Below are 12,662 nucleotides of genomic sequence, written 5' to 3' on the forward strand. Positions count from 1 at the left end.
CCAATCTCTGAATACGCTCAACCCTGTGTAAATTTTGACCTAACTGCCGAGGCTCAGAATATGGCCCATTGTGTGCCTCTGGTGGACACTTGAGCAAGGCCCTTAAACCTCAACTGCTTAGTTGTATAAATGAGAAATTAAATACATGATGTAAAGGCATCTGCCAAATGCCATAAATGTGAATACAAATTAAAATACAGTTAATAAAGCAAGAAAAAGAGAATGAGTAATGAGAGAGAGGATAAAAGAGAAAGTGTGAGATCTAGGAAAGTGTGGGGATGAAGCATCAAAAGCCAGCATATATATATATATATATATATATATATATATATATATATATATATGTACACACACACATACACACACAAAACTCTTTCCACTCTGTCAGCACTAAGGGTAATGAATGCAAGTTTGTCCTCTGACTGTGCGGAAAAAAACATCTGAGGTCACGCAATTCAATGCTGTTAACACCAAGGCTTCACACACTCACCATACCTGAGGAGGATCTTGAATACTAACTGATCTTGTTTCACCTTACAAATACAAATCATTAAACAAAATAATTGTAGAAAATGGTATTTGACTTCTATATGGTATGCAAACACACGCACACAAAAACACAGTGCCAGCAGATACAATACAACAATACATATCATAAATCATTTTAGTGAATTTAAATTTATCATAAAATTTCTGTGCCCAAAGTGGAGAACAGAGAGAGGAATTACACACAGCTACAGAAAAAACATGAATACTGGACAGGAGGCAGCAATACACCATGGGGCTGTGATGTTCTGCACTGTGCCACCGTGCTGCCTTTGTTCTCACAACCTAGAAACCTTTGTTATGTAATCACAAAGATACAGTTGAAATAAATAACCACTATTGTCACTACTGAACTTTCAAATGCTAATGAATATTTTCACTCATGTTTGCTACAAAGCCTGTTGCACCAAGGGAAGTCCCTGTTATGGATGCCACCACACCAACTGGCTGGCTAGAAATTCTTTACAATAACATGATATGTGGGTTCATATTTATTTACCAATTTTGGCTTAGTTTGCATATGCTTATACTATATTACCAAAATTATTTGGACATATGTCCACCACACCAATGCGTGTCTTCCCCAAACACAAAGTTGCCACAAAGTTGATGACACAATTGTCTAGAATGTCTTTGTGTGCTGCAGCTTTAGGATTTCCCTTCACTAGAACGAAGGGTCCCAAACCTATTTTAGCATGACCAAGACGAAGACGTGGTTTGCCAAGGTTGGTGTGAAAGAGTCCTACACAGAGCCACAACCTCAACCACACTGAACAATTTTGGGATGAACCTGAATGCTCACTGTTCCCCAGGCCTCCTCACCCAGCATCAGTGCCCAACCTCACTAATGCTTTTAAAGTCTAAGGGGAAAAAACACCCAAAATGACAGTCAAATTGGGTCAAGCATGGACCGTTACATCATCACAAAGATCACACGTTCCCCAGGCAATATTTGCTGAAAGAAATAGCTGATGCTGGAAACACTGTTAGTAAGTCCTTCCTTAGTCAGGAACATTCTGCACGGGATGTCAAGAGGTGCAACACAACATGAGCAGCTTGTAACTCCACATGCACAACAGACATGCTGAGAAGAGCATAGAAGGTATGGTTCATAGAGCTTACCTTCTCTTTTAACTTGAAAGCTAATATTCTAACTCATGTGCAAACCAATAGTTGCTTTCAGATTGAGCAAACAAATCCCAAAACTCACTCTAGTTTGAAACAAATAATGTTAACATGAATAATTAGGGTATGACCAACAGCAATATTAGCTATTCAGCAAGCTGTTAAGGTTAATCTCCAAACAATTGCAATAGCTAATGTTGTTTAAAATATTAATTTGGCATGAGGGGTTTCATTGCTGCAATTAGTCAGACAGTCTTTGGCTGAGTTCTTGGTTGACAAGAAAACATCTTCATATTTCTGTTAAAAGCTGTACTTTTGTGTTCCTAGTAATCTTCCAGTATAAACATGGCTTCAGTGCCAGTTTAAAATAAATAAATAAAAACACTGTGGACAATTTAGTCAGTAGTTTAGAAATAACAAATAGGAATAATTGTGCCTATACTGGAGTAATTGCAGTGGGTACAATTATTACATAAAGAGAATATTCCTTTAGGATGATAAAGGATTTAATAATAATCCATTAGAGGATTTGCTTGACTAATTGACCTATGCACATCTGTAATTATACATGTAAAAATACACATAAATCTGGTGGATCTGCTGAAAGTACCAACCTCTGAACTCGCACAGCAAACTTATTCTGTAACTCACCAATGTCCCAGGGCTATATTAACAAACGAGGTAGGATATAATAGACATATACAGTGGATTTAAAAAAATTGGTGAAAATGAAATCAAGATAAATCATGCCAGATCTTTTTCCACCTTTAATGTCATAGCAGCCAACAAAATAAGAGTAGAAATTTTTAACAGGGGGGGAGAGTAACCCGGTTGCATAAAAGTGTGCAAACTCCTTAACTAATACTTTGTTAAAGCACCTTTTGCTTATAATACAGGACTCCATCTTTTTGGGCAAGTGTCTATCAACTCTTGATGTGGCAGTTTTATTCCACTCTTCCTTGCAGAAATGCTCCAGATCTAACAAACTGCAAAGGGATCACTTGTGCTCTCAGCCCTCTTCAAGACATTGAAGATACTGTATATAAACCTACTGTTGTACTAAGATTTTAAGAATCGATTATTTTAAAGCAGCTAAAAAGTTGATATTAAAAGGTGAAATTCCTTTCTGAAAAGTGATGAATAACAGCAGCAGCCCCCACTTCCCTATACATCCCTAGAATTAGACTTCTTCTCATTTTATGTCTTTTATATCATGCTCTGTTTCATTTCTTTGCCAGTTCCCGCTGTTATCTCCCTGTTGACTGTGTGTAATATTAATGTAACTGTCTAAGGCTGATTTACAATTCTCATCTCTCTGCATTCTTGCTGGGAGACACTAATGACACAGTGGCAGGCTCTCCCTCTCTCTCGTCTTCAAGGTGTCAGTTCTCCTACTGCCTGCTCACTCACAATTCACGATTTGTATTCCTCCCTCGCTCCCGCCACAGAAAGTGTGCTGGCTGGGTACGCTAAAGACGCATGTGTTATGAGAGCTCCCCTCTCCCACTGCAGCAAGTTGTAGGCATAGAGAGGATAGCTGAGAAGATTGTGTGTGTAAGTGGGAGATTATAGAATAGAATAAAATTTTATGTGAGTGCAGAAATACTGAGTGAGCAGAAGAGATTGGAACAAGCAATTTTCATACTTATATGAACCAATGCATATTTTACTGCAGGTGAGCATGTGCAGCCTGGCAAATACTCCTCCTAATGTATGCACACACTGTATTTCCTATGTCACACTCCTGCCTTGGGTCATCCAGAGTTCCAGAAGACAAACTGAAGCAATTGCTACATCCTATTCCACACTAAGTATCTCTCTACATAACGCCCAAAAGCTGAGTGGTACTAATGGTCTCTAAATTCTCATATGGCTAGATGATACGATAAGGAGTGGGCCTTGAACTAAATCCCAGACTGTACAACAGCTAAAACTGTTTAATAAATAATGAACTAAAGCCTGACAAATACAAGACTGTTAATCACCAAAACACCAGTTAAGATTCTATAATGTGCAAATTACAAATTTTCATTATGACTATATGAAAAATATAACACCCGAGTATAAATATTTGGTATGTATGGTATTTCTGTTATGCTACAAAAACCTTTAGAGCCAGCATGCACTTAAAAATGGAAAACATGGCAGTACAGGTGCAATACAGAAATAACCTTTAACACTGACAAATCTATCAAAAACTTAATATGCTTATTAAAGCCTTGAAAACCTTGAAGCCTTGAGAACTGAAACAGGGTTGTAGATCTCCACAAGGTGGATGATGACCAACTGCATCAAATTGTTCTCAAAATTAATAATTCTACATAACTCATTATAGGCTACTACACATTAGATCGTTTATGAGGCTTCTTGCAATATTTAGTGAAGATCTTTACACGTTCTGTTACCCATCAAGAGCATGCTCAGAGATGTGCTCCAGGCTCTGTACACAGCAGAAAAACAAACAAACGCACACCATAAACATCCTACTAATCAGAAAAGGAGGTACTTGATAGTCAATCATTTTGCCTATAATTTAAGAAAGGGGCTCTGTTTGTTTGAATGTTGAGTTTCAAAATATCTAGCTACAGCTAATATGCACTAAAATCAACTGGTGTTCCTAAAGAGTGACAGCAGACGAAAGCAGAATTCACAGCTTTAATTTGTTGAGTAAATACATTTGAATCCACTTTCCATTCACAAAGTGAATGGAGTGCAGTGGACTGACATAACTCAAAATTAAAACTACTAATATGATATGACTAAAGAATTATAACCTTTGGAGTGTGTTATCATCATAGTAAAATAACGAAACGACTGGGTGGTGTGATGTGACTCAACCCGAAGTTCCCACGCTGAAGCTGGCGCTACTTTCAGAACTGCTATTATAGAAAATTAATCAACACCTTCTGACAAATCAGGTTTGATAATTCACTAGCACTGTGGCATAAATGTCAGTAAAAGGTCTGACCCGTATTGATGCGATACAGAGTATCAGAGTATTAGTATTGGCCTAATATTGACCCGAACGTCTGTATTAGTATCAGATAGAATTAGACATACTTTAGGAACATTGATGTATTTTATTTTATACAAGCTGACAGTTTTCTCCATTTAAGTAAAGAAGCTTAGTAGAGTACATTATATCTAGCTTATTCTTATCATTACCTGAAAGACTGAAACTGATTTTTACTAATTGGCTGATAATCAGAGATCTGTTGTTGGTATTGTGTCAGAGATTTAAAAAAAAATATATATATATATATATATATATATATATATATATATATATATATATATATATATATATATATTGCTGCATCCCTTTGCCAGTACTGTGCTATGAGTTAGGCAGAACTTTTTATTTGTTTGTAAAACAGAAAACAATAATGAAAGGACTGTTTCACTGCCGTTTTCCTAAATGTCAATAATGCTTGCTTATAGTTTATTACTGTGCAAGCTGAACCAGATCGTAAATCCTATACCCTTTTCTTCTGGACCGAGTGGATATAATAATCGTCCACTTATTTCTCTGCTTTTCCCGACTGTTACTGTTAAGATAATAAGATGTATTCAAAATTGTTGTAGCAGTGCCCTCTGCTGTCCGCCTGTGTTAATTACATAAACTGCATGTTAAGCGTGCTAGTTAGGTCGAATTTATATTGGATAAATATAATGCCGTTCATTTATAGAGGAATTAACCTACATACCTAACATCAGGATGTTTTCCTCTTTTCTCACATGCTGGACCAGAAGATGGCGGAATTTGGCGAAGTCCCCAAACCACTCAAAAGTCTCTTCGGTTTGGTACCGTTCATTCCAGTACTCCACGTCTTTATATCTCTTATTACAGCCGGGTAAATACTCCATACTACTACGGTATAGCAGTAGTGGCTAATTTACTAGCAACGGCTTGACAATGTTTTCTGATATACACTTGTGATAGCAAGAAAGCATGTGATTTACACAACACCACCAGTGTGATCAGTGGACTGTTTCACTCTCAGGTTAAATTAAATACAGGAAACTCGCGCTTCCCTCACAGTGTGCGGGTAAAGCTGCGTGCTACTGTACTAAATAGTACGTCAAAATACTACGCTAGCATTCGTTCAGGTCACAGGATGCGTATTATTTTACACACTAGTATTGTAGTATGCACTGTATCTGTAGCCATGTGCTCGCCCTTTGACCTCCATCAGAAGTTTCAATATAAAAGTTTTTCAGGAGCCGTTTCGGACAGGCTAAAATATCAGATCTTCAGTTGGCAAAGTATCTTATTACCGGATCGATTAATGTTTGGGATGAAATGGACCATGTAGCAGATCCTTCACATGCATTTATGTAAATTATTTAGCTGAAGGCAGCTCATCGTATCAGAGACTAGCTACACGGCTACAGACTGTGGCTATGTCCGAAATCACGTAGTAACAGTACTACTGAATTCGATTCAGTACTTACTGCACGGAGGTTGAAACAGTACGTGTGTAGTGTGAACGTTGTCATGTGACCTTCCACGTCACCATTAACATAAAAACCTTAAATGGACCACCAGATAAAACGTGCCTAATTTTGTTTTAAAGGTCTCATACAATAGATTTACATGCATCCATGATAAAAAAAATAATTAAAAAAAAACCTTTAATGTGCTCATAATTTAAACTGCAGCATTACTGTCAGTACAGAGCAGTAAAGCGCGGCTTCTGGTGTGAAGGACGACAGCGAAGAAGAATCACAACAATACAAAGAACAATGCTTAGGCAATCTCTCGCCACGATTAGCACCCATATACAAATCCTTATACACTTTAAGGCTAGTATTATACAAATGCGGGTACTTTCAGTATGTGCAGCAGTAAAATACCTTGGTGTGATTATTGACTCCAGTCTATCATTTGATGCTCATGTAGATAATATTACTAGGATAGCCTTCTTTCATCTCAGAAATATTTCTAAGATGATGCAGAAATATTAGTTCATGCTTTCGTCACCTCTAGACTAGATTACTGTAATGGCTTACTGTCTGGATGTTCCAGTAGGAGCATAAACAAACTCCAGTTAGTCCAGAATGCAGCTGCTAGAGTCCTAACTAGAACCAGAAGATACGACCACATCACCCCAATCTTATAAACATTGCATTGGCTCCCAGTGAAATCTTGCATTGATTATAAAATACTATTATTAACCTATAAAGCACTAAACGGTCTCACACCACAGTATCTAAGCGACCTTTTGGTTTTCTATGATCCGCCACGCCTACTTAGATCAAAAGATGCAGGCTGTTTTACGGTACCTCGAATAGTGAAGGCTACAGCAGGGGGAAGAGCTTTCGCTTATAGAGCCCCACAGTTATGGAACAGTCTTCCAATTAGTGTTCGGGACTCAGACACAGTCTCAGTGTTTAAGTCTAGGCTTAAAACGTATTTATTTACTCAAGCCTACCCTGACTAGACTTTCTTTTATGCTAAGCACAGTCCTAACAGTCTTTTCTCTCCCTCTCTCGTTCTGCCGAGCCACACACAATTTTATGGAGATACTAGAGATCCTGATCCTTTCTGCTCTCCGGACCTGCCTGATCCATTTCCGTTGTCCTGCCTCTGGATGGAGCTCTCATCTACTCCAATTCCAGATTGCTGGGACTATGGCTGCTTCTAAGACCAAACAGACTTCATATAAATCCATAATGAACATTTTCACACTATCTGTTGTTACCCAGATGAGGATGGGTTACCTTCTGAGTCTGGTTCGTCTCAAGGTTTCTTCCTCTTAAAACATCTTAGGGAGTTTTTCCTTGGCACCGTCGCCACTCAGTGGCTTGGTCAGTTGGGATAAATTCGCACCTTTAATATCTGTATACCATGTTGATATTTCTGTAAAGCTGCTTTGAGACAATGTCTACTGTAAAAAGCACTATACAAATAAAATTGAATTGAATTGAATTGAATTGAACTTTCTAATCTGCACTTGTTTCCATCTTTTCCATTATTTTCTTCGAATACCTTGAGAATCAACGGCCCTGGGTTACTGTTGCCACCTTGTAGAACAACTAAATAGTGCAAAATCATTAAATGCGTACATGTGACCTGCGAGTATAAAGTACGTGTAGTTAGAAAAATCTGGTGGCGCGTACAGTACATGCGTACTCTGCTGATGACTAAATTTGCATCATGCGTACTATACGCTGTTACTATCGTACACATAAAAAGTGAAGTATATTTTGGGCTTTAAGGATATACTGGCGTATGATACAAAATGTGGACTGTAAACATACAAATAATTTTTTTATAGATTGATGAACTTTATGTGTGGCACTTTTCAATTGGTTTTTCCTACATTCCAAGAATTTGTAGATTAGTATTTCTTCAAGCTTCATTCTATTCTGATTTAATAACATTATATAGGCCCACAGTCATTCTTTTCTCAGATTAATAGGCACATTTAATTTTGCATACAGGTTTTAATTTGTCTTAAGTTTGTCTGAACTGCACTAATTGATTGGTTAGAAAAGTAGAGGTGGAGCTTAGCAACGGAGTGATTTGAATACGCAATTTAGATATCTATAAAGTAATTTCAACTAGTCAGAATGTTAATTCAAGATATGTCTTGAGATTTGTCCTAGTCGGAATGACATTTGCAGATTTCTATAAATAAAGATTGTCCTACTCAGAAATCCATTTGAGATATCTATAATTATTGTAATTTTGACTAGGCAAAACTAAATTACAACTAGTAGAGCCAGGGACATTAAATGCTGAAACAGCTTGCCATAGTGAGCCAGGGTCCTTACCAGTGCCCAAACTCGTGTATACAATATACTGATTTAATACCTACTGAACTAGGGAGCTGGTTAAGACATACACATTAACTCAGAAATGGGAGTCTTCATATCTTAGAGTTGATGACAAAAACAGATTGGACATAGAAGTTTTCATTTATTCTCAAGATAAAAACAGATATATCCTTTAGCCAAGTTGTATATAAACTTTTGGCCTCAGCTGTACCTAATATTGTTAAAGTAACAGTTATGTAATTATAATCAGAAACTTAGTTGTCTGGTCATCTCATTTTAGTTTAAAATTGTGCTATCCTAAAGTTATAAAGGAATAACCAACAAATAAAATGCTTTAAAAAAAAAAAAAAAAAAACAATATGACCTTTGAACATTTGGATTGTTTCTATAAAATAAATCTGTTGGGGTGCACAGACAAAACATGACTTCAGTCCATAGGGTCTGGTACAAAATCAAACAGAAATCTGGTATAAAAGCCTAAAACAGAAGGTCTGGTTTACTTAACTTCTGTGTTAATAATGAGCAGATAATAAAGATGCTTTCTGGTTGGATGATCTGGCTGGTGCTGGCTCAAATTTAGCCTATTACCCAAAAACACTTAAAATTCAACATAGAAGCAAATAGTCACATCTACCTCTGAACCCAGTTGGAGATAGAAAAAAAGACACCAGCCGTGAGTGAGAAGAAGCAAGGGTCCAGATTTATTGGTTCCGTTCCACCACACGAGATCCACACCGATGAGAATTCTCAGAAGTGATCTGACACCCTGAGCTTGAGCTCCAGTATTTATACTGTATTTACACAGTAGATAACCGATATGTTTCAAAAAGACTATGATATCAATACCAATAGGGTTAAAAAAGAGCTTATCTACATTACTGTTATGTTCTAAAAAAAAAAAAGGGCTTTTCAATTTACTATTAGGCTCTAAAAAAGGGCTTTTCAATTTACTATTATGTTCTAGAAAAGGGCTTTTCAATTTACCAATAGCTTCAAAAGTGGAGAGACAAAACAATTTAGAGTGACCTTGGTCTCACTATTATCTCTTGGGGGGGGGGGGGGGGGGGGGGGGGGCAGCTTGACTCAGCTACCCTTATAAATGGCTCCTCATGGTTTTCTCTTAAAATTAAGGCCTTCCTTACGAGACAAGAATCTTCACCATCTGAATTATGAGTAAGTTACATTTTTCTGTATTTCTCGCTTATAATTTATTTTCATATTTGCTCTATATCTCTATTTTATATATAGTTATACTGCTTGAAAAACGGTTTACTGTACTTCCTACTTCATAATATCATTATATTACCCTTCTACTGTCCTACATATCCTACTATTCTGTATTTTATAAAGAGTTTTCTATTATTATCAGATATTACCCTTATAATATCTTAATACTCCTTTTTATTATTATTATAAAGTAATAATGTTATGTGTGTGTGTGTGTTATGTCTACATGCCCGCCCTTGACTGTGCGAGAGTGTGTGTGTGTGTTAGCACTCCTCAGCTCTTATACTTCTTTTTGACTCTTTGACTAATAAACCATAGTGTAGTACTCTTAAAGATCTTTAAAGTGTAAATCCAATTTGTCAATATCCGCCTAATACCGCTTCTGTGTGTCTAGGTGCCCATCGTCATTCCTTCTTCTCCCCTTTACTGGATCTGGATCTGGATCTCGATCTGGACACTCATTATCAGCTTGCGCATCTCACGGCTGATATCATGGTGCTACTTAACTTTCTTCGCAGCACCCCCTCTGGAAATGGAAATGCGGGGTCCCCCCCCCCCCCTCCGATACAGAATCTACACTGTGAACGTGTGTATTGACGCCGCTACACAGCCAGAACCCCCCTCCAGCTTTCAGTCTGAGGAAGATGTCATCTTGTCTGATCTGATTCAGGATCTTGTGCTTTTATGGCCAACAAAATGTTTTTTTTTAAATTATTATTCTATTTCAACCAAAGACTACCAGAAGGTGTTTGGAGTCTACCATGTATGAGACTATGCCTTAGAAATCATCTCTGCATCTCTGTGAAATGTTTCGGTCCATCCCTGGGTTATTGCCAAAAAGAAGAAGATTACATTATGATCTTTGCAGGCAATGATGGGCTACCATGGGTTCTCAACAGTCATCTGTCATAGAATGTAGAAGGGAACATGGCTGTTTACTTAATTGAAAAACTAATGGATTGGGATCACTTTTGATGATTCAGGTGATTCCCACTCACCCACTCTTCCAGGGTGTCCAATTTGCAATGACCTACCACATGAGGACGACATTCTGCTGTGTGAAAATGTTTCCTGGATGAAGCAGAGCATCCGGTAGTACCACAACACAGACAGAGAGAGCCAGAGAAAGAGAGAGAGATGGCAAGGCCAGTTCTGTTGTTTTTACTATATACTGAAGACATTTGAGTTTAAGATCAAAATATGAATATGAGACAATAGATAAGAATTTTAAATTTTGGTTCCTGATATTTATGTCTAAATGTGTTAAAAACTTAGAATATGGCACTTTTGGTGGCAGACCCCCCCCCCCCCCCCCCCCCCCCCTCAATAAATGCATTAAGTCAGCACCCCACAGACATTACCAAACTGTTGCAATCTTTAGAAATGAGAAATTCTGAATATTTCTATAGACTTCAGAATTCATTCTGCTGCCACCATCGTAAGTTAAATAAGCCCATTCCAGAAGCAGCCATACAAGCCCAAGCCAAGACACTACCTCCACCATGCTTGACTGATGAGCTCGCATGTTTTGGATAATGAGCAGATCCTTACTTTCTCCACATTTTGTTCTTTCCATCACTTTGGTAGAGTTTAGTCTTGGTTCCAGAACATCTCTGTATTTCTTTGTGAATTCCAATCTGGCCTTCTGATTCTTACTGATAACAGATTTCATGGTCCGTTGTAACAACAGGAGCTGGTATAGCTCTGAAAAAGTGTGAGTATCTGCCACATTGCCACTATGCTTGAATTGAAAAACACCATTGCAGAAATTTGGAAGGTTGTGCAGACCAAACCGCACATGCTACAGAAATGAAAGTTGGCCATTATGTAGTAACTAACATACTGACTCCTTCTACTCAGCCAAGAGAGATGAGCCCAATCAGCCTAATGCTGATGCTATAGCACAGCATAGTGCACCATTTTACCTTTGAGCTCATACCTTGAGAACCATTTGGAATAGATTAATAAAAAAAATTCCTGATTCCTTGGCTCATTTATCTCAGCCAGCTTAGTTTTTTTGTTTGTTTGTTTGTTTTTTTTTACTTATTTGAAAATATGAAAAACTTTCTTTTGGAAACTAATCCTAGGACTTTTGTTCTGTCCTCACACATTTGGTGCCACATGGCTCAGGAGAGTTTCTAGTGCAATAATTGTGAAAAAGATTGAGATTTATGAACAATATGGCCACCACCTGCCAATTAAATTTAATTTGGTAGAGCTTAACTTGTGAGTATTTGCATAGACTTGTCCCTTCAGGACAAGGTATTTAACTGTATTTATAATCATACTGTAGGTGTTGCACAGATCTTCTCGATCATTTCCCTTAATTAGTATTTACAGGCCACTTTGGCCCTATTCTGAATTTCTACTCAAATTCACAGACTTCCTCTCATGTCTAGTTGTATCAGTAGAAAAAGCAGTAATCGTTGGAGACTTTAATATTTGTTTTGATAATCCATAAGATCATCTGAGAAGAGCATGTGTGCTTATTTTAAACTCAGCTGGGGTCAGTCAGAACATAATAGGACCCACACTTTATGTTGGACACACGCTTGATGTAATGTTGACATTTGGCTTAAATATAGAAAATATAGTCACACTACCCCAGCCTGAAATGATAGCTGATCAATAACTCATTTAATAAAAAAAAAAGTGTCATAATATATGCACTTTACTTCCTACTGCATCAAATGTACAACCACAAAGGCTACTGTACCTAGCTTTATTGAAATTCTACCTGATTTTGATTTATCAACTTTAGTTGGCTAACCCCACAGAACTCGATCAATTCACTGAATACTTCAAGTCAATATTTTGCTTCACCCTAGATAATGTTGCCCCAGTTGAAAGAAAAACTAGCACCTTGGTATAATGATTGCACTCAGACAAATGGGTTTAGATGAGTGGTTTATTGATTGACCCTGACTGATTGGCCCTGGCATTGTTACTAAACTTTCTTTATTGTATAAACACAAATGTTG

At 37.5% G+C, this 12,662-nt stretch overlaps 1 protein-coding gene across 1 annotated transcript in view; it reads right to left on the reverse strand.

Annotated features, from left to right (window-relative positions):
• Window positions 1-6,111, reverse strand: part of ece2a (endothelin converting enzyme 2a) — a 125,398-nt gene extending 119,287 nt beyond the window's left edge. The window contains exon 1 of the mRNA XM_017496063.3: window positions 5,379-6,111. Within this exon, the coding sequence (XP_017351552.1) occupies window positions 5,379-5,538 (160 nt within the window). The 5' untranslated portion in view covers window positions 5,539-6,111. The remainder of the gene's footprint in view (window positions 1-5,378) is intronic.
• Window positions 6,112-12,662: the final 6,551 nt, after the last annotated feature.

The sequence above is a fragment of the Ictalurus punctatus genome, chromosome 20, assembly GCF_001660625.3.
Source record: "Ictalurus punctatus breed USDA103 chromosome 20, Coco_2.0, whole genome shotgun sequence".
NCBI lineage: Eukaryota > Metazoa > Chordata > Actinopteri > Siluriformes > Ictaluridae > Ictalurus > Ictalurus punctatus.